At 43.2% G+C, this 23,765-nt stretch overlaps 1 protein-coding gene across 16 annotated transcripts in view; it reads left to right on the top strand.

The window, feature by feature from the left end:
- Window positions 1–23,765, top strand: part of LOC137542461 (bactericidal permeability-increasing protein-like) — a 353,798-nt gene that overhangs the window by 237,540 nt on the left and 92,493 nt on the right. For all 16 annotated transcript variants that reach the window (XR_011025439.1, XM_068264385.1, XM_068264382.1 and 13 more), the window contains one exon: window positions 10,821–10,912. Coding sequence is in view for 15 of the 16 variants with exons in the window: in XM_068264385.1 (XP_068120486.1) it covers window positions 10,821–10,912 (92 nt within the window). In the remaining variant the exon portion in view is untranslated. The remainder of the gene's footprint in view (window positions 1–10,820; window positions 10,913–23,765) is intronic.

Below are 23,765 nucleotides of genomic sequence, written 5' to 3'. Positions count from 1 at the left end.
ACGCAGCAAAACTAAAACTACATATGATAACTGGCAGGTGGCGCTGGCACACTTATCAAACAGACAGCTAATTGCTACTACAAGGGTAGAGTCAGCACGCCGCATGCGAATCTATGAGCAAGGGGATAGGACGGGTAAGCTCTTGGCCTACCTTATAGGGGAGGAAAGGCAAATCTACCATATTGGAGCTATTAAAAACTCTGTTGGTGATATGTTAACTCTACCTGGAGACATCAATGAGGAATTTCTTCACTACTACCAAGCCCTATACACCTCAGACACGGACTATTCCAGAATCCAGCTGGAGGGATTTTTGGGGAGGATTTCCTTTCCGAAATTATCTGCTGAGGATAGAGATTTTCTGGAAGCGGATATTACCAGAGAGGAAATACGGGATGTCATTAAGGGTCTGCCCAATGCTAAAGCACCCGGTGCCGACGGCTTACCGGCGGAATTCTATAAAAAATACAGCAAAGATATAGTCCCATATTTACAAAAAACATTTAAATATATTCTTGAAAAGAATGATCTTCCTGGATCCATGTGCGAGGCCCTAATTACTGTTCTCCCTAAAAAGGGAAAAGATCCCACCTTATGCAAATCCTACAGGCCAATCTCGCTGCTTAACCAAGATTATAAAATTCTTGCGAAAATATTATCCTCCCGATTAAACACATTAATTACAAAACTTATACATCCTGACCAATCAGGATTTATCCCTGGGAAAGGGACGGATATCAATCTAAGAAGGCTTATGACCAACCTAGCGGTCACTCACGACCAACCGGGTGACCGCATTATAGTATCGCTCGACGCGGAAAAGGCCTTCGACGTGGTGGATTGGACCTTCCTTTGGGAGACATTATTACATTTTGGACTAGGTGACAAGTTTGTCGGCTGGCTCAGGACCCTCTACACCACGCCGAGGGCCAGAGTACGCACGGGCCTCTCTATGTCTGCTCCCTTCTTACTCTACAGGGGAACGCGGCAGGGTTGCCCCCTGTCGCCTACCCTATTCTCCATGGTGGTGGAACCTCTTGCTATACTTTTACGCAATAGTGCATCAGTTAGGGGCCTCGTGTATGGTGCTAGGGTTGAGAAACTCTCATTTTATGCTGACGACCTTTTATTATACTTATCAGACTCCGGCCCTTCACTAGTTGGGGCCTTAGAAATTATTAAGGAATATGGCAGATTTTCAGGGTTTAAGGTAAATTGGGATAAATCCACTATTATGCCACTAGACGGACAACTGCCAACATTTCCAGCTCCTACTCCACTTCAATGGGTTACGGAATTCACTTATTTAGGGATAAAAGTCACTAGAAACATTAATGATTATTACACTCTCAATCTGGACCCAATTTTATCCAAACTCAGGCAGAAATGTAAGACATGGCAATCCCTCCCATTATCTCTGCTGGGGCGCGCCAATGCCATCAAAATGAATATGCTCCCCAAATTTTTGTATTACTTTAGGAACAGCCGTGTATACATCCCAGCCAAATACTTTCAAACCATTAACAAAGCAATTACATCCTTGTTATGGTACCCCAAGAACCCACGCATAGCATTATCCACTCTGCAGCGTGACCAAACCAGTGGGGGCATTGGGCTACCTGACTTTGAGCATTATTACTGGGCATCGGCTGTAGTAACTGTACGGTGGTGGTTCGAACAGTCCCCAACTAATCCGGCAACTGCTCTGGAAGCGGAGATAATGGGATCTTTCTTGGCCCTTTCTAGCTTACCATATAGAGGAAGCAGGCAAATCCCCCGAGCTACGCCAAATATGCTAGTGACAGTTAAAATATGGGAGAGAATAAATAAAATCTCGCACCAATCCGGGCAAATATCCCCATATACCCCACTATGGATGAATCCCTTACTGCGTGAATTCCTAACTGTACCTGACCCCAAAATCTGGGCAGACCATGGAATATATAAACTAAAAGATATCATAGATGGTCACCAACTAAAATCCTTCTCTTCCCTTAAACAAGATGCTAACCTAGGCAGTAATATGCATTTTCGGTATCTACAATTACAGCACACCTTTGGGGTACAATTCCTGAAGGGAAACAGAACACTGTTGGTGCAGACCCATACCACTGAGGGGGAACTCATCAAAAAAGATTTAGAGCATGTGGTTTCTGTCATATATAAAACATTCCCCTCCAAAGGACAAGCCAAAATGAACAAATTATTCCTGGCATGGCAGGCAGACATCCCAGACTTGACACTTGAAATGTGGAATACTGTTTTGGGCTATTTTGTCACAGTGAATGTTGCAGCACGAGACCGCCTTATTGCACTTAAATTTTTACACAGAAGCTACCTTTTCCCAGCTAAATTATGTAGAATCGACCCTGCTGCATCGGGAAGATGTGGTAGATGTCAGCAACCGGGTGCAGACTTCTTTCATATGGTATGGCTATGCCCACGTATCTGCTCCTACTGGTCACAGATACACCTAGAACTTCAACGGGTATTTGGAATTGCGTTTGATCCAAAACCTGAACAACTTCTGCTGGGATGTCTGACTGAAAATGCACTATCCAGCCATAAAATGCAGGCCTACAGGTCCCTTAAAGCATATGCTAGAAAAATGATCATACTCCGATGGAAACAACCCTTACCTCCCACCAAAAAAGACTGGTCCTCATATGTTCATAAGGATCTAGCCATCATCAAACCTATCTATCTTAAAAGAAAATGCCCCAAAAAATTTAGGAAAATGTGGTCTTGCTGGATCTTGCACTACAAGCTCAAATTTGACGATTAAGTCAATACGACACCACGTTTTCACTGGAGTCTCGCGGGGAGTTGCACTCGAGTCAGGTCCTACTTCTTGTGGCACAACTGCTTGTTATCCTAAGTTATGTTTCTCATTGATATTTTGGGCCACATAGGAAGATATCATGCTATTTCCTATGCACTCTAGCGGAATAGAGAGTAACTATGTCAACAGTTATGTTATAATTGTTTTTTAGTGCCACCACTGTTGGCAGGCACACCTGTTTTTGTTTTCTATGAAAAATCTTCAATAAAAAATATACTTTCAAAAAAAAGATATCTGGTCGAATATCCGGCAGATATCCGAATCCGGATACTGTAACCATGGAGATGACGTCCATGGCGTCATTGAGCCAATCAGAGGGCTCCCAGTAGAAGCCCTAGCACCCAATCACAGAAGGGAACCCTGGCCAGTCCCCCTGTATATAAGGAGGGGTGCCATGATGAGAAATCTCATCCCTGCTTGTGTGACTGAGTGCTCACTGAGAGACATGCTCCAGTGCTGCTGCCTGGCCTAGCAAGGGCTGTATACAGTGATAAACCTAAAGCTTTTCAGTGATTAACACCTTCACTACACTATTGTTCTATTGTTTATTAGTTAGCTAGCTTGATTTCATTCAGTGACAGTCAGAGTTTGTGCTGCAGGCCTGCAGCAGCTGCTATTATGTGCTGTGTCTGTGCACAGAGACCAGGCCTGCTGCTGGCCTGCTATTAGCCACAGTATAGGCATACCTCCCAACTTTTTGAGACACTTAAGCCACACCCCTGATCATGCTCCCATCACTCCCCTAGTCATGCATACCACAAAGATTTCATAAGAAAAATATGTTGTTTTATAATTCAAACCACACTGGTCCTTTCTATCCTGGTTGATTTTCCTTCATATTAACATTTTAAAATTAGTAATATATGAATGTAAAGGATGGGAATAAAGGTTAGAGTCAATCAAACACATTTTTAGTAGAGAGATATATATATATTTACATAGAATAAGGGGCAAAGTCCTGAAAGAGGGACAAATGAGGAGGAAAGAGGGACGGAGGGACAGGGCTCCCAAAGAGGGGACTGTCCCTCTGAAAGAGGGACAGTTGGGAGTTTTGGTATAGGTTAGGGAATAGGATTACTGTTATTGTGTAGTTAGTACAGCAGTGCTAGTTACTTGTTAGAGTAGTACTACTGTGTTAGCTTACTAAAGATTACTGCAGTTCTGCTGTGCTGAGCAGTGTCAGTGTGACAGTTAGTGTGCACTGTCTTCTCCTCTGCTGTCTGTCACTCCGTGTTGATTTGCTTTAAAGTCCAACCTCGATTTTAATAAAGTACAAGTACATCACATCATCTGGCTGAAGCAAGCTGGCACTGGCAGTGGTCACACTCGGAGCACCACTAGAACCCCCTTTGCCACCCCTGCCGACACTAAGGCCTGTTCAGGCAGCCAGTCCTCAGTGGCCTCCTCTGCTCCCTACACCGCTTCCCGTTCAAGGAAAAAACTCCGCCAGACCCAGTTGGGCGAGTCTTTCCCTGCTGTTGGCAAGAGGGGGACATGAAGTGGCTGGGAATCACTATGCCTGCCTTACCACCCTTTACCACCACCACCACAACCTCCTGGCTCCTCCTGTTTAACTATTACTAACTAAGCCGCCTGGTTCACAATTTTTTTTAACAGTCGTGGTACCACCAACACTATGTGCCACGTACATATGCCACGTCCGGCATGCTCCTGGCACACGTTACACCTGCTGCTGCATTGCCCTGCTCCTGCTGCCTGTGCTGCTCCCACCGCCTTTTGCCACAGGTCACTGCTGCTGTGCTGATACCACCTATATTTAACCCAAAACACAATTGCTGCGTAATTTTTTGGAGGTGTCTGGGCTGAAAACTGTGATGTCCCAGTTGTGCAGTTGGACTTTGGACACAATGTGGACTGCACGACCGCTGTCTAGAACCTAGTCCTGATGGTAATTTACAGCCAATTTTTTTATTTTTTATTTTAAGTCCCCACATAATCAATTAGTGTTTCTCTTTAAAAAAAAAAACATGATGTTACATGCCTCATTTACCCTAAAAATGTTTTGGAAGCAATTTAAAGGGCACTTTCGGTTTTCTATCCGGATATCCCGGATAATGTGTTCGGACATACGTGTGTACGCGGATACCGCAAAGTTCGGATTCGGATATCCAATTCGGATCCGGATATCTGGGTATCCGGATCAATTTGGATTTAAAAAAGGGGTATCTGAGCACCCCTGACAAATACTGGTGCTGTACTGTATGTGGTTCCCAGTATACAACAACCAACCAATCACAGCAAGCAATGTACCTTACTGGCGATTAGCTGATTGTATACAAAGCCTGCTTGGATTTGTCAGCTATCCCCGTCTCCAAGACTATCAGAGCAGTAGCACAAACACGCCTCTTTCACACATCTGGCCTGCCCTTGTGTACTATTACCCAGGGCCGGATTTGGACTTCCCAGTGCCCTAGGCCCGGTACCACCAACCGCCCCCCCCCCCCCCCACACACACACACACACACGCACACACTCAGGGTGCATACACACATCATATAAAAGTCTTTAAAAAATGAAAGATCACAGACCAATTTTACCCCCTTCCATGTAGTATGAGAGCCATACCTACACAGTCTATTCTATGGAGCTGAACTCAAAAGATCAGTATCTGCAAAAGATCTGTTCCTGCAAAAGATCCGTTCCTGCAAAATGCATTCATAGTCTATGATATCTGCAGATCATCATACACACTTTGTTTAACAGACATTCATCTGCAGATCAGATCCACCAGGATGGATTTTTTTTAGATCTGCAGATAATTGTCTGATCTGCAGATGAATGTCTGTTAAACAAGGTGTGTATGAGGATCTGCAGATATCATAGACTATGAATGCATTTTGCAGGAACGGATCTTTTGCAGGAACTGATCTTTTGCAGATACTGATCTGTTGCATGTGTACAGCATCTTTGTGTGCAGCATCTTGCAAATATTTCTGTCTGATGGGGAGTTCAGCTCCATAGAAAAGACTGTGTAGCTATGGCTCTCATACTAAATGAAGGGTGGTAAGATTGGTGTGTGATCTTTCATTTTCCAAAGACTATATTTTGATGTGTGTATGAGCCTTAACGATCACTTGTTTGCAGGAGGAAATGCCTGTTTTAGTGATTCGTGTATACCTATGAATGTTTTCTCTCTGAAAAATGATGAATGATTGTTTTTCCTGTCAGAGTAGTGAGTCCCTAATGCCTGGTATGTACCAGATAGATGGGTTGAATCGATTTTCTGATCACTTATACAAAGTCGATTAGAAAAATGATCAGAAATCTGATTGAACCTGTCAGAAATAATTGATTCGACCCGTCTATCTGATGGCAAATTGCATGGTGTGTACCAGGCATGAAGTAGCAGAGCGGCGTTCATCTCCCTCTCTGCTTATCTGTAATCACAGATCTGTTGCATTTATTTTATAGTATTTGTTGTACTGATTCTTTCACAGGTGTTTTTTTACTGTTTGCCAATACGGTACAAATATATATTTTTTTAATGTTTAGTGTATGTTATTACTTTTGGTATACAAAATAGAATGTAACAATACAAAAGTATACAACAGTACATTTGCAATTATAATTATAGAGAAGTTGTCTATCTCATACTACTGCAGACATTACTGCTGCCTTTAAAATGAGCCAGCAAGGGGTTAAGATTTAGCTTAGAAGGGGCTGTCATAAATCTCTCTAAGGAAAAAAAAAACTTATCTTTCTGTTTAAGATTTACAATCCAGGGGGAGAGAGGAGAAGGAATGTCTCAAGTCATTAACAGAATCTGACCAGCAATACATTGTTTAGCCCAGCTTGAGTTGTAAAGTGGAAATAATTCTGTTACCTTACTGGATCAGAAATTGCGTCTACATTGTGATCCATGTTTCTCTCACCCCTGGCAATAAAATGAAGCTTGTATGTTCAGGAGATAGCACTGTCTCATCGCACACCACGAAGTAAGGAAAATACACGGAGCTCTGGAATTCTGACTGTGTGTGCAGCAAAGCAGGGCGGCTTCGGAGCAGGAGGAATGATTTATTTTGACATGCAGCCTCTTATCTCTCTCAGGTTCTGCCGCCCTTTTATCCTTCTGATTTTTTTCCGCCCTAGGCCGTGGCCTTTGTAGCCTTTGCAGAAATCCGGCCCTGCTATTACCTCCTTCTCTCCATCTCAGATCTCGCACATGTGCGCCTGCTCCACTTCACTGCAGTCCTCAGAAGCGAGATCTGAGAGGCAGAGAAGGAGGTACGGTAATAGGATACAAGGGCTAGCCAGACGGGTGAAAGAGGCGTGTTTTTCTGAGCACAGCGCCGTGCTCTTTTTTTCCATACTCCCGGCGTCCCGGATGCCTGCAGCTTGCTCTGCTCTTCACTAACACCTTCCCAGTGAGGTGCCCCTTCCCCTCGTCATTGAGACCGCGTTAAGACACTTCTTTCCACGAATCCTGGTGAGTGGATTTTCTACTACCATACTTGTACAGCACCGCCCTTGCTGCTTTCACGCTACATATGGTGGTGATGCGGCCGCAGACGTTTTTTGAGCTCCCCCCACTGTATGCGGCAACCGCAGATTCTCCAGTCTGGTTCAGGAGTTTCAGCACCCGCCCTTTAAGACGACCCCCGACTTTTGAGAAGATTTTCCTGGGTTAAAAGGTAGCCTTATACGCCAGAATATACAGTACTTATTGTAAAAATGAAGCACTTTTTTATTACATTATTTTCACTGGAGTTCCTCTTTAATCAATCATTAGGGCAGCATTTCGGGGCACAAGAAGCGATGCTCCTAATGCGCTTAAAAGTTTGCAAAATTCAGTGTAATTTTTGTAATTATGATTACGACCATAATGGAAAAATAGTAATCTCTGAAAGATCTCTGAAATGTTGCGTTATTTTGTCCATACACAACATCTTCGTAACTACAACTGTTTTCATAATTGCAATAATTTTTGTGGCAACATTTTCGGAATTACAAGTATATTTGTCGGGACTCATTTTTATGTGAAGCACAAAATTATGATTTTGTGTTACCCGGAATTTTCGTAATTCTGCTGAATTATGTAATTAAGAATGAACCACGAAATTACGATTTTACACAAAATTACAATACAAAAACACAATTTTTCTGATAATTACGGTTTTGTGTCGTAATTATAAATTTTGTGTGGTAATTACAAAAAACTTAAAAAATTATCTCTAGGCTCACTAGGCATGAGCACTGTGCATACATGCCTCCTGTCTATAGCTGAGCAATGTGTACAGTGGAGAGAGGAGCAGGGTGGTGCATGAGTGAGCAGGATAAATAGAAGAACAAAGCACTCATTCTCATTTAGCAGCTGTTGCTTAGCTATTCAGCATATAGGATCACTTAGTGATCCTATATGCTGAATGCTTAAAGGATACCCGAACTGACATGTGACATGATGAGATAGACATGTGTATGTACAGTGCCTAGCACACAAATAACTATGCTGTGTTCCTTTTTTTTTCTTTCTCTGTCTGAAAGAGTTAAATATCAGGTATGTAAGTGGCTGACTCAGTCCTGACTCAGACAGGAAGTGACTACAGTGTGACCCTCACTGATAAGAAATTCCCCTTTTTACCTCTTTCTTGCTCTCAGAAGCTGTTTTCTGCTAGGAAAGTGTTTTATAGTTGGAATTTCTTATCAATGAGGGTCACACTGTAGTCACTTCCTGTCTGAGTTAGGACTGAGTCAGCCACTTACATACCTGATATTTAACTCTTTCAGGCAGAGAAAGAAAAAAAGGAACACAGCATAGTTATTTGTGTGCTAGGCACTGTACATACACATGTCTATCTCATCATGTCAGATGTCAGTTCGGGTATCCTTTAAAGGAGTTATCAGGCGTAATAAATGAAAATAAGTGCTACTTACCCGGGGCTTCATCCAGCCCAAAGCTCCCAGCATGTCCCTTGCTGCAGCTCTGCAGTCAGCCGTTCGCCGCCGCTGCCTCCCGGTCCCCAGCGACGACATCAGGCCGACCTGGAGGTCGGCCAGTACTGCGCCTGCGGGAGCAGCGCTGTCAATCACCGCCACATGGACCGGAGCGTACTCCGCCTGTATGCTCCGGTCCACGTGGCGGTGATTGACAATGCCACTCATGCAGGCGCAGAACAGGCCGACCTCCAGGTCCAGGGAACGGGAGGCAGTGGCAGCGAACGGCTGACTGCAGAGCTGCGGCGAGGGACATGCTGGGAGCTTGGGGCTGGATGAAGCCCCGGGTAAGTAGAACTTCTTTTCATTTAACATGCCTTGATAACTCCTTTAAAGATGTCAGAGGGCAGCTGTATATATGCTAGATTCTAATACAACTTTCTTGAAGTGGAGGAGAGCTAGGGCACACATGGCTACCTAACACAGCTAATCTGGGTGTCACATGGCTTCTTTATTCTTGCAGCCCTGGGTCCCCAGTTTGAATCCCAGCCAGGGCACTATCTGCACAGAGTTTGTATGTTCTCTCCTCGTCTGCATGGGTTTCCTTTGGGCACTCCGGTTTCTTTCCACATCCCAAAAACCTACAGATAAGTTAATTGGCCTCCCCTAAAATTGGTCCTAGACTACAACACATACACTACACAATACATACATAGACATATGACTATGGTAGGGATTAGATTGTGTGAGCCCCTCTGAGGGACAGTTAAAGAGAAACCGTAACCAAGGATTGAACGTCATCCCAAGCAGTAGCTGATACCTCCTTTTCGCATGAGAAATCTCTTCTTTTTCACAAAAGGATCATTATTATTATTATTGATTTATAAAGCGTCAACATATTCCGTGGCGCTGTACAAAGTAAGAAACAAACATGGGGTACATAATAATACAATGGTGTACACCAATATACAAGATACATAAGTAGTGACAAAATACAAAAAATGATACACAATACAGAATACAAAATACAGAATTGGTAATGACAGTGATAATAGTAACATGATAAATAAAATAATATATAATGATTTCCAAGACTAAAAAGGAGGAGAGAGCCCTGCCCTTGCAAGCTTACAATCTAAAGGTCTAAGGATCCTCAGAGGGCTCTGTATGGCTGATATTGGGGTGATACCCCTCCCACCGTGTGATTATGGGCCCAGGGCCATATGCACTTAACTTTCTCTCCTGAGTTTTCTCCTAGGAGATAATTTTTCATCTGTTATTTAGAATACATTTTTAGCCCTTTGTAATTGAAAAAGTACCAAATAGCAGGCAAAAAGGTACTGTTAAAACTATTTTGATTATTTGTTTGCTTGCTGGTGGTTTAACCTGCTGGGCGGTCTGGACGAGCTCAGCTCGTCCAGTACCGCCGGAGCCTGCCGCTCAGGCCCTGCTGGACTGTTTTGGCTCAAATAAAAAGCAGCACACGCAGCCGGCACTTTGCCAGCCGCGTGTGCTGCCTGATCGCCGCCGCTCTGCGGCGATCCGCCTCGAGCAGCGGCGAAAGAGGGTCCCCCCAGCCGCCTGAGCCCAGCGCAGCCGGAACAAAAAGTTCCGGCCAGCGCTAAGGGCTGGATCGGAGGCGGCTGACGTCAGGACGTCGGCTGACGTCGATGACGTCACTCCGCTCGTCGCTATGGCGACGATGTAAGCAAAACAAGGAAGGCTGCTCATTGCGGCCTTCCTTGTTTATTCTGGGCGCCGGAGGCGATCGGAAGAACGCCTCCGGAGCGCCCTCTAGTGGGCTTTCATGCAGCCAACTTTCAGTTGGCTGCATGAAATAGTTTTTTTTTTATTAAAAAAAAACCCTCCCGCAGCCTCCCTGGCGATCTTAATAGAACGCCAGGCAGGTTAAAAAGCATTTTACTGATAATGTTGAAGATATCACCTAGGAGAAACCTCAGGAGAAAAAGTGCATTGCATATGGCCCCTATTGTTTGTTTCCATGACCATTAGTGAGCCCATCTGTGTTTAAGTATGTCTATAAAGCACTCTTGTAATGATTTTGCGCAAATATTTTTTTTTTCAGCTGCAGCCAGACTAAACAAGGTGGTTGGTTTTGATTACTCGCTAACGGGCCCTCCAGCCGAGACATCTGATAATCTGTATGTGAATGTGAAGGTACAGAGTCCATTTACACCTGTGATTATGAAAATATTTGTGAATTGTTTATTGATTTGACTACATCCTTCATCCTTTAGCGATAAGGAAGCATCTAAAGCATGAAATTAGGGTGCCAGAGAGCACCTGCTATCTTGTAGCTGCAGTTTTCATAGTGGGCAGCCCTGGTGATAATAGTATGGGCTCCTATTGTGGCCCTGACAATCTGCTTTTGTTGCAGCTGAAAGGTGGAAAAAGTTAGACATCCATGGTGTGGCAGGCGCAACACTATGTAGTGCCTTGTGCGCTGTGGCATTAGAAGAATTATGCAATCTCTGTGTCTTTAGTCTAAGCAGACTGTCTATTACTCTGTAATTCCTCTAACACCGTTCTATGGAAGCAGTAGGTTTAAAGAGCACACCAAATACTTTAGAATAACTTCTTTAATAACTTCAACTTTTCTTCATATAACACTGCAACATGTGCAGCAGAAAGTCCATGTACAAAATGTGGTGGATACAAATCACAAAAGGTGGTTTAACAGTTGAATCTTGTCAGATAACATAAGATTGTCAGATAATATAAGATGGTGGATGGATTTGACTCTCTGTGCTTGAATCTGTACTCAGGATCTGATTGGATCTATACTCTGATGATGAATCTGCATTTGATCTTGTATTTGTGCTCTGAATTTGATATTCAACTTGTATTTGAATTTATACTCTGAAGATGAATTTGCATCTTATTCAATTTGGATTTGATTTGATTTGATTTGGTGGAACTGCAAGTAAACACATAACAACAGATTCACTATATAGGCCTACTCTCACACTACTAAACAATAAGGGAACATAGATAAGTGTATGAAATACCTATTTGGCCTTCTGTACTTCCATAAAACTTCTCTGGAACTCTGGTCTCTTCTCTCTCTGATGAGCAATGACTCTAGAATGATCTAGCTAGGGGGTTTCCCACACAGGTTCAGTGTGTAACTAGCTGGGATTGGTTGAGGCTCTGGTGCAGTGTGAGGCTGGCTGTGATTGGCTAACCTATGTCATGACTCTTAAATGCATATTTCCCCCTGCTGCCTTTGATAACACAATGCATATATATTCTGTTATATAACATTCAGAAACATACATTTTAGCAATAACTCTGCTGTCTGGCTTTAACTTATGAACATGTGAACTGTACTGAGGTTACTGGCAGGTTTTGGTGTATATTTATATAAACTATAATGGCAACCTAGGACAGGTCTTAGCTGGCCAGCTACACTCCCACCAAAATTACCTATAATTCTATGTTCTCAGTAGTAGGATTTGAACATGAATTTGTGGAATTTTCTATCAGGTTCTCAACTCTCAAGTGTCTCTTGTTACTCTCAAGCAGAACAACTAACTTTTGTATTGGACGTTCCAACTTGAGTGGAGTTGTGAGACGTCTTCCTTTTTTGTCAAGTTTTGAGTCTCCTATTTGTAACAAAGCTCTTCTTACTAGCCCGTCTTTGTCCTTTTGAACTTCTAGGACTTTGGCCAACTTCCATTGGCTTCTAGGTAAGTCGTCTTCTTTTACTAACACTATGTCATCAACTTGGACATTTCTTCTGGGTGTTTGCCATTTACTTCTTAGCATGAGATGAGCTAAGTACTCTTTGTTCCATCTTTTCCAAAACTGTTCTGATAGATATTGAACTCTTCGCCATCTTTTTCTGGCATATAGATCCTCTTTGGTGAATTTGCCAGGTGGTGGCTGTATGTAATCAGACTTGAGGTGAAGTAGATGATTGGGAGTTAAAGGTTCCAAACTTGTTGGGTCGTTGATGTTGTCGACTGTAAGTGGACGACTGTTAACAATGGACATTACTTCATAGAATAGTGTCCTAAGTGAAGCATCATCTATTCTTCCGGCGTTCCTTTTCAACACTGAACTTAGCACGTTTCTTACAGTTCTGATTTGCCTCTCCCAAACTCCTCCTGTATGGCTTGCATTTGGAGCATTCATGTGAAAGTCACACTGTTTCTCTAACAAGTACTCAGTTACCTTTTCTTTATCAATCTCCTTTAGAGCCTTGTTCAATTCGTTCTTTGCTCCAACAAAATTAGATCCTTGGTCAGATCTAAGCTCTCTGACAGTACCTCTAATGGCTATGAAACATCTTAAGGAGTTGATGAATGCGTCAGTTGACATATCTTCCAACATTTCCAGGTGAATTGCTCTGGAGCTTAGACATGTAAAAATTAGTCCACATCTCTTGTACTCTTTGCGGTTCTGTTTGGTGATAAATGGACCAAAACAATCCATTCCAGTATAAAGAAATGGTGGTGATGGGTTTACACGATCAGCCGGTAAATCAGCCATTCTTTGTTCTTCTGTAGGTCTACGTATCTTTCTACAGGTTACACATTTACTTATGTACTTCGCTATGACTTTGCTTCCTTTCACTATCCAGTAACCACCTTCTCTCAAACAACTTTGGGTAGAGCTTCTTCCTTGATGTAAGGATTTGTTGTGGTAATGATCAATAATCAATCTTGTGAAGGTAGAATTTTTAGGAAGAATTGCTGGATGCTTAACTCTGCTTGGCAACGATGCATTTTCCAATCTCCCTCCCACCTTCAGTATACCATCCTGCAGAACAAGATTAAGCTTGTACAATGGGTGGTTGTTTGGAAGCCTTTTTGGTTCTTGACTAAGTCTCTTCAGTTCTTCACTGTAGAATCTCTGTTGAATGAGTCTTATGACTGTTTCTTCAGCTTTCATTCTTTCCTCTACATTCAAGGATTCTTTCTTTCTGATTCCTTTTGCCAAGCGTTGAATTCGAGCTACTACGTTTATGACTGTATTCCACTTTGAACATCTGGCTAGTCTTTCAAGCATGTCATCTTGACACTTGGCAGCAGTGCTCAATGTTTGAACAACCTTTACTTCTGGATCACCAATAGACAGTTCTGTATAACCTTCACTGGGTATGATTTCCTTTTCCCAAAGGAACTCTGGACCGGTGAACCAGTTTGAATTCTTCAATTCTGTTACATTCAGGCCTCTTGAAGCATGATCTGCTGGGTTATGCTTTGTGTCAACATAATGCCAATGTTCTGGATTTGTTGTTTCTCGAATTTTCTGAACTCTGTTGGCAACAAAGATGTGGAATCTTCGAGCTTCATTGTTTATGTATCCTAGGACAACTTGTGAGTCTGTCCAAAAATACTCTTCATCTATTTTCATTTCCAATTCTTCTTTCAGAAACTGGCTTACTGATGCTGAAACAACAGCTGCTGTCAGTTCAAGTCTTGGTATTGTCTGAATACTGTTAGGTGCGACTCTGGCTTTTCCCATAACCAGGGCACAATGTACCTTTTCTTCTTCTATCACTCTGATATAGGAGCACTGACCATAACCATGACTACTGGCATCAGAAAAGTGATGAAGTTCTATCTTCCTGTACTTTCCGAAATTGGGAGGTACAACACATCTGGGTATTCGAACTTCTTTCAAATTTTGCAAGTCTCTTATCCAACTCTCCCACCTTGGCCTCAAACTTTCCGGTATGAGTTCATCCCATCCCAACTTCTGTCGGCACAACTCTTGCAGTATTTCTTTTGCTCTGAGGATTACTGGTGCCAAGAATCCCAATGGATCATATATTGATGCCACAGCAGAAAGAATGGTTCGTCTGGTTGGAACTTTCTCTTCTATAGATACTTCAAAGAAGAAATTGTCGTTTTCTACATTCCATCCCAATCCGAGTACATTCTGAACTGGAAGATGATCATAATTAAGATCTACATTCTTCATTGTTGATGCACGTTCAGAGTCGCTTATGGATTCCAGTACCTCTCTGTTGTTCGAGATGAATTTGTGAAGGCGTAGGTTTACCCTTGCGCACAACTCTTGGCTTTCTTTCACCAATTGTATTGCAGATTCTTTGGACTCTAGACTTATAAGACCATCATCTACATAAAAGTTTTTCTTCAGAAAATTTGCTGCTGATGGACAATCCTTTTCATTCTCATTGGCCAGATACTTCATACCATAATTGGCTCAACCTGGAGATGATGCTGCTCCAAACAAGTGTACTTTCATCCTGTATTCCACTGGCTCTGTATCTGTATCTCCGTTCTCCCACCACAGAAACCTCAAGAAGTCCCTATCTTCATTCTTCACATGAAACTGGTGGAACATCTTTTCAACGTCACACATGACTGCTACGGGATACTTTCTGAATCTACAGAGTACTCCAGGCAGGGTGTTTGTAAGATCTGGTCCTTTTAGTAAATGATCATTCAATGAAACATCATTGTACTTTGCCGAGCAATCAAAAACGACTCTGATCTTATTGGGGTGTTTTGGGTGATAGACACCATGATGTGGGATGTACCACACTTCTCCTTCTTTGGGCTGACTATCAACTTTCTCTGCATGTCCGTCTTTGATGACGTCTTTCATGAATTTCAAATAATCATCCTTGAATTTTGGATCTCTTCCCAACCTTTTCTTTAAGCCTTTCAATCTTGCTAGGGCAAGATCTCTGTTATTTGGCAGACGCGGTCGTTCTCTAAAGGGTAGGGGCATTTCAAGATGACCTTGTTGATTTTGGTGAATATCATCTTCTAGAGTGTGTACAAACTTTATGTCCTCTTGGGATACATTCTTTTCACTGGAACTTACATCTGCAACGTCGGATTCTAGGATCTTGATTACTTTCGCTGGACTTATAGTTGGTAACTCTTGGACAGATATTCGATGACACAATCCTGTCACCTGTCTTGAGTTTGCAATCTGCTGTTTTCCTCCAACAACACCCCATCCTAGATCAGTTTGAACTGCGTAGGGTTCACCCTTTCCTCCTGTGATTACCTTTCGTGGCACCAAGGCTTCGGGACAGTCGTAACCTATCAACAGTCCTACACCAAACTCCTTCAGCGGGGACATTTCATGAGATATGACAGACAGGTGCTCCCATTTGTTGGCTGTTTCACAGGTAGGTATGCGATCTCGATCTAGAGGTATGTCATCTTTTGTATAAGCTGGAGGTAGATCTATTATGCAGTTTGAATGAAGTCCTCTAACTCTTAGTCCTTTGACCCTTTGACTGTTCACCAGTGTGTCTCTTCCCGTCATTGTGGTGAGTTTGAGTTTCACTGGTTCTGTAGCCACTTGTAATTTCTTGCAGATTTCTTGATCAATGAAGGTGACATCACTTTGGGCATCCAGTAGCGCATAAGCGTATACTTTCTTGTTCCTCTTTTTAGGATTTGAAATGCACACTGGTACAACCATTGACGTGCCATTGAGTTCTCCTTCCCTCACTCTGCAAGAGAATACAGATACTTTCTTTTCTTCCTCAGTTTCTTTGAGCATTAAGGATTTCTCTTTCTTTGGACGCTCTTCATGCAGTGGTGTAGGATGGTGTCCTTTACAAATGCTGCATGTGGCCCTTTTCCTGCATTCCTTAGTAACATGGCCTTTTCTTAGACATCCAAAACACAGTTGGTTGTCAAGTACAAACTTCTTCTTTTCATCTGCAGACTTTTCCTTCAATCGTTGGCAGTTATGTATGGAGTGGTTCTCTCCACAGAACATACACTTGAAGGTGGTCTGAAGATTTGACAGTTCTGACTCTTTACTATTTCCAGTAGTGACTTTGTACTTGCTCTCATAGGTATCTTGACCTTTAGTAGCTGTATTGGTTGCAAAGCTAGTTGCTCTTGCGCGTCTTGTCTCTCTTGCAGGCCTTGTCTCTCTTGCAGGCCTTTCTTCAAAGGATTTTAAGACGTAAGATGCTGTTACTGGATTACATGCTATCCTTGCTTCCTCATTGACAAAATCAGAGAACTCTTTGAAACTTGGGAAGTTTTTACCTTGATCTAACTGCTTAGTCACATAGCGATTCCATCTAGAAGCCACTTCTTCAGGTAGCTTGGCTAGCATTCTGTGGTTTTCTAGGTAATCGTTCAGCACTTCTAGTCCTTGAACATGTGGGATTGCATTGCTGCATGCTTGCAGGAAGTCACCATACTCTTGGAGTTTGAAATGTTCTTTAGGACCTATTTTAGGCTAGTTTATCAATTTCTCTCTGAAAGCTCTTTGTACTAAGAAGGGATGACCATATCTTGCATTTAATTTGTCCCAAGCTTGCTTGTAGGCTTCTTCGTCTTTTCTATAGAAGTTACCTTCAAGAACTTTCTTTGCTTCACCACCAGTATATCTCTGCAGGTAGAATAACTTGTCAACTGGACGGAAGCAATGATGCTCAATGATCATTTCAAAACTTGCCTTCCACTCTATGAACTTCAGTACGTCTACGGAGAATACAGTAGGTTCCGGAACAGGAAGTCTAGTGAGGAATTTTCTCTGAGGTCTCGTTGGGACAACAGTTGTAACATCCTCATGACCGTTGCCATGACATACAGGAATAGAGTTATCTGGTTCTATTTTCTCACTTGGTTCCGATTTAGGTGAGTCTCTCTTTTTGTCTCTCTGAGCAGGGATGGAAGGACTATGACTTATTTCTTCACTACATGCTGGAGATTTCCTTCCATTCTCCTGGTTGTATGGAAGAAAGTAGGAGTCAGCTTCCTCACTTAGTACTGATTTGGATCCATGACTACCTTGATTCAAATCCTCTTCATGTACTCTGAGTCTTGCTTCTATAATCTTAACTTCTTTTTGCCTTTCCAGACTTTTTATTTGTGCATCCATTTCAGCTATCCGTAGACGCTGTGCCTCAATGGCAGATTCCATCTCAATTTCAGCTCTCTTGGCAGCGAGTTGTTCAGCTAATTCCTTTCTTTTGGCTGAAGTATTTGAGGACTCTGTTATGCAGCTGGCACTTCTGCTAGCGAAGGAAGTCCCACTTGAGATTGTGGTTCCTCCTAAGGATCTGGCATAGTCTTTCATGAAGAGCTCATTCATACCTTTTCGTGCTCTAACTTCATCATAGTTTGCTGCAGATGATAGTTCTTTCATGAGCCTTACTAAATCTCTAGTGACTGCTGTGCATGTGTCAATGTTCCTTACAATATCCTGGGAAGGTGTCATAGACGACCGCAGGTGGACATATGCTGCCATAAGTTCTGACTCAGATTCCTCTACTGACTCTATCATTTCACTCAGGTTCCCCATTATGCTTTCTTGTTTTAGCTTTCTACGAATGCCTATAATATATAATTTCCACCTCTCATACATTCTGGTGAACCTTTTTCCTTTCAGTGCTGCCTCTTGCTCTAAATTTTCTAGCACCTTTTGGGTAGGTTTTCTGTTACGTGATGAACGTCTCAGTTCACCTGTTTGGGCTATATCTGTTTGGGAGGCAACTACTGTTACATTAGACCTTTCTGGCTCTGACAGGTTCTCTTGCTCTTCACCTTCTACCATATCTATCTTTGCATTCTCTAATGGTGGAGTGATAATTCTAGGCTCAGACATTTTTGCAATAATAATACAAATAACAGGGAACTGTCACTTTAAATGCAATACTGACAAATGCAAAGAAAAAACAAATGACTTTCACTTTAAATACTTTAGAGTCCGTATACTATAAACTGTCCTTTTTGCTTTAGACAAAAAAAAGCAAAGTCTGTTTTTCTTGAACACATACAAAAAATAAATGTCTCTTCCAAAAAGCTTATGTGCAAAGATAAGTTATAAACAGGAAAGCTCTGACCTTATTTGAAGAGCAGGATACTGTGATCTGAAACTTGCAGGAACCAATGTCAGTCTTAAAGGAGACTTGTCTTTTCTTGATACGATGACTTGCGATGCTCTGATAACTTGCGATGCGCTGGCTTGGATACGCTGCTGCAGGCTTTGGGCCTAGTGGCGGAAAACTAGCTGGCTGCAACACGTGGTCTCTCTGTGGATAGCGGTGCGGGCACTCTAACTCTGGACTCTGGCCTCCCACCATGCGTCTTTTACTCTCTCTAGGGATCGCAGGGAGGTTGGCGCTCTTTCTCTGATTATCTTGCCTTTGCCGTTCTGCCACTTTAAGAGTCGGCTGCAGTGTCGCTAATGCACACGTTCTATGGCCTGTATGGTAGCTCTGCTGCGGTGTCCCTGCGTGCTCACTCAGGGAACAGTTGCTGCGTGGCGGTATATGCTGGCGTTCCGCTTCTCTAATGCACTCTTTACTTTGCTAGTTGAGGAACACTTTGCTTTGCCCTCTGAGGGTAATAGTTCCACTGAGGGTAATAGTTCCACTGTGGCAGGCGCAGCACTATGTAGTGCCTTGTGCGCTGTGGCATTAGAAGAATTATGCAATCTCTGTGTCTTTAGTCTAAGCAGACTGTCTATTACTCTGTAATTCCTCTAACACCGTTCTATGGAAGCAGTAGGTTTAAAGAGCACACCAAATACTTTAGAATAACTTCTTTAATAACTTCAACTTTTCTTCATATAACACTGCAACATGTGCAGCAGAAAGTCCATGTACAAAATGTGGTGGATACAAATCACAAAAGGTGGTTTAACAGTTGAATCTTGTCAGATAACATAAGATTGTCAGATAATATAAGATGGTGGATGGATTTGACTCTCTGTGCTTGAATCTGTACTCAGGATCTGATTGGATCTATACTCTGATGATGAATCTGCATTTGATCTTGTATTTGTGCTCTGAATTTGATATTCAACTTGTATTTGAATTTATACTCTGAAGATGAATTTGCATCTTATTCAAATTGGATTTGATTTGATTTGATTTGGTGGAACTGCAAGTAAACACATAACAACAGATTCACTATATAGGCCTACTCTCACACTACTAAACAATAAGGGAACATAGATAAGTGTATGAAATACCTATTTGGCCTTCTGTACTTCCATAAAACTTCTCTGGAACTCTGGTCTCTTCTCTCTCTGATGAGCAATGACTCTAGAATGATCTAGCTAGGGGGTTTCCCACACAGGTTCAGTGTGTAACTAGCTGGGATTGGTTGAGGCTCTGGTGCAGTGTAAGGCTGGCTGTGATTGGCTAACCTATGTCATGACTCTTAAAGGCATATTTCCCCCTGCTGCCTTTGATAACACAATGCATATATATTCTGTTATATAACATTCAAAAACATACATTTTAGCAATAACTCTGCTGTCTGGCTTTAACTTATGAACATGTGAACTGTACTGAGGTTACTGGCAGGTTTTGGTGTATATTTATATAAACTATAATGGCAACCTAGGACAGGTCTTAGCTGGCCAGCTACACATGGGGGTTTTAAAGAGACTCTGTAACAAAATTTTCATCCTTATTTCTTCTATCCTATAAGTTCCTATACCTGTTCTAATGTGCTCTGGATTACTGCAGCCTTTTTCTAGTTGCACAGTGGCTGTATTATCTCTGTTATATGATCTAATCTTCTCTCCTCTGTCGGGTCTGTCGGGCTGAGGCAGTCAAGCTGGAATGTGCTGTGCTGCTTGTGATTGGATAGAAGCTATACACATCCTCTCCAGGCCCCCTCCAAGCTCTGTATGACTCACACACTGAGCTCCTCTCAGCCTATCACTTGCTATGTCTTTTGTTTGTAAACACTGCATAAAAATGGCAATTACAAGCCAGGATTGAAGCAGGGAGTGGCAGAAACAGCACAGAGGGTCCCAGGAGAACATAATGAATAGAATGGTATGCTTTTTATTGTAAAAATTTTAGAGTACAGATTCTCTTTAAGGTTAGGCGCGGGGGTGGGGGGGTTATGGTTAGATGTGGGGGGTTAAGATTATGCAGGAGTTAGGTTTAGTTGTAGTAAAATGTCTGTAATGCTAGGTACACACCATACAATTTTCTGTTAGATTTTCTGTTAGATTTACCTGCCAGATTCAATTTTTTTTTTTCGAACATGTTGGAAAAAAATCTATCTGGCAGGTAAATCTAACAGAAAATCTACAGAAAATTGTGTGGTGTGTACCTAGCATAAAATTTACATCAAGAATAAAACTAAAATAGTAGAATATCAGTAAATGTTACCAATATTCTACTATTGGCATTTCCCAGGCGCCCACATTTCATGGTGCACCCATTTCTGGTACGTGCAGCATACTTGTATTTACTAGTTGGAAAGGTCTGCTCCTGTTCCTATTCTCATCCTGCTGCTACCCTGTAAATTGACAGCTGCCGTATCCCACTCCCATCCCAGCTTCAACTTCATGATTTAGTCAAAACCTGGTCATTGGCTGCAGTGCATAAGCAGCGTTACTGAAGAGAGAGTGGAGAGGATGGTTTGTGGTCTACAGCAGAGGAGGAAAGAAGATCTTAAAGCAGACTAAAATTCAGAACTTCTTTTCTGCTGTAACAGATACACAACAGCATACTAACTTTTAAAAAACACTTCTTTGTTACAGCTGATACAAATCCTGCAATAAGTCTGCAGTGTATTTACTTCCTGCTTTCATGGAAGTAAACCTAGGGTTAACATCCTGTGTTTAGAAATTAGCTGCTCTGCTGAGGCAGCCAGCTGGCACAGCTAAGAAATCATATTATGGCTGTGATTAGTCACAGATGAGGCGGAATTAGGCTAAACTCACAGGGTGCAAGAATTTAGGTTCACTTTTAGCTCAAATAATTACTAAATTCAGGAACTAAATTCATTTGAGGAAAGGGATCTTTTCATGAATCAGAACTCTTATAGAGGATAGCTAGACCTATATTTTCTCCGCAGTCGGAGCTTATTTCCTTGGATATTCATCTTTCTCAAAACCCACAGGTATCTCACTGTATATTGATTACACCCAAAGACATTTTACGGATGAACAAGTTGTAGAAGAGATTGTTTTAGCTCTCCAGATGCCTCCAATTCTCAATCAGAAACTTCAGTTATTTCCACTAACAGCCATCTATACTATAGGGCCAGTGCACACCAAAAACCGCTAGCAGATCCACAAACACTAGCGGTTTTTGAAGCAGTTGTTCAGAGTGATTCTAGGCAGGGAATGCCGCCGGCCACCAGCTTATAGCTGCTCTGCCCCACTGGCCCTGTGGGCTTCCCTGGGACTGATAGATGCAGGTTGGAACACAATGGGTAACTCAGATCGCTACCTACAGTTTACTGACAGGCATCCATCAGTCCCAGGGAAGCCCATAGAAGCAGAAAAAGTGGAGCCAGCTGCGCAGAGCAGCTAGAAATCTCCCTGGCAGCATGGACAAGCCGGACTTGTCCATACCGATTTCAGCAAGCTTTAGCTGGACGAGCCAGGATTGTTATTACTGCTAGGGAGGTTAAAAGTCTGAAAAGTCCTGCAGAACACATTTTTCCAGACAGCAGATGGCATTACCATTTATTTGCTGACTCCGCAATGAAAGAAATTAGTATGGATGACTTTAACCACTTGCCGACCGCCTTAAGCCGATGGGCGGCGGCAAGGGCTGGGCCCAAACGACCGCAATACGCCCATCGGGGGTGGCGGCCGTGGGCGTGGTTATGTGGCGATCTCGTCATTCGTGACGCGATCAGCCGTCGGTGACAGGCTCCACCCCCCTCGCGCTGTAACCCGCCGGCCGTTTCTCAAGTGCGGCAGTTACTAGCACCCGTATCGTCGCATGTAATAGGTATAATAGTCTTTGTAATGTATACAAAGCCTATTATACAGGCTGCCTCCTGCCCTGGTGGTCCCAGTGTCCGAGGGACCACCAGGGCAGGCTGCAGCCACCCTAGTCTGCACCCAAGCACACTGATCTCCCCTCCCCCCTGCCCCCTGATCGCTCACAGCACCCCTCAGACCCCCCTGCCCACCCCCCAGACCACTATTTACACCCAATCACCCCCCTAATCACCCATCAATCACTCCCTGTCACTATCTGTCAACGCTATTTTTTTTTTAACCCTAAACTGCCCCCTGCTCCCTCCTGATCACCCCCACCCCTCAGATTCTTCCCAGACCCCCCCCCCCCCGACCCCCCCCCCCCACCCCTGTGTACTGTATGCCTCTATCTCCCCCTGTAATAACCAACTGATCACCTGTCAATCACCCCTTGTCACTGCCACCCATCAATCAGCCCCTAACCTGCCCCTTGCGGGCAATCTGATCACCCACCCACACCATCAGATCGCCCGCAGATACGACGTCAGATCACCTCCCAAGTGCATTGTTTACATCTATTCTCTCCTCTAAACACCCACTAATTACCCATCAATCACCCATCAATCACCCATCAATCACACCCTATCACCACCTGTCACTGTTACCCATCAGATTAGACCCTAATCTGCCCCTTGCGGGCACCCAATCACCCACACGCTCAGATTGCCCTCAGACCCCCCCCTTATCAATTCGCCAGTGCATTATTTACATCTGTTCTTCCCTGTAATAACCCACTGATCACCTGTCAATCACCTGTCAATCACCGCCTGTCACTGCCACCCATCAATCAGCCCCTAACCTGCCCCTTGCGGGCAATCTGATCACCCACCCACATCATCAGATCGCCCACAGACCCGACGTCAGATCACCTCCCAAGTGCATTGTTTACATCTATTCTCTCCTCTAAACACCCACTAATTACCCATCAATCACCCATCAATAACACCCTATCACCACCTGTCACTGTTACCCATCAGATTAGACCCTAATCTGCCCCTTGCGGGAACCCAATCACCCACATGCTCAGATTGCCCTCAGACCCCCCCCCCCCCCTTATCAATTCGCCAGTGCATTATTTACATCGGTTCTTCCCTGTAATAACCCACTGATCACCTGTCAATCACCTGTCAATCACCCCCTGTCACTGCCACCCATCAATCAGCCCCTAACCTCTGCCCCTTACGGGCAATCTGATCACCCACCCACACCATCAGATCGCCTGCAGACCCGCCGTCAGATCACCTCCCAAGTGCAATGTTTACATCTGTTCTCTCCTCTAAACACCCACTAATTACCCATCAGTCAC

The sequence above is a fragment of the Hyperolius riggenbachi genome, chromosome 12, assembly GCF_040937935.1.
Source record: "Hyperolius riggenbachi isolate aHypRig1 chromosome 12, aHypRig1.pri, whole genome shotgun sequence".
NCBI classification, from domain to species: domain Eukaryota; kingdom Metazoa; phylum Chordata; class Amphibia; order Anura; family Hyperoliidae; genus Hyperolius; species Hyperolius riggenbachi.
The sequence above is the reverse complement of the archived record's forward strand: the minus strand, read 5'-3'. Positions and strand labels throughout refer to the sequence as shown.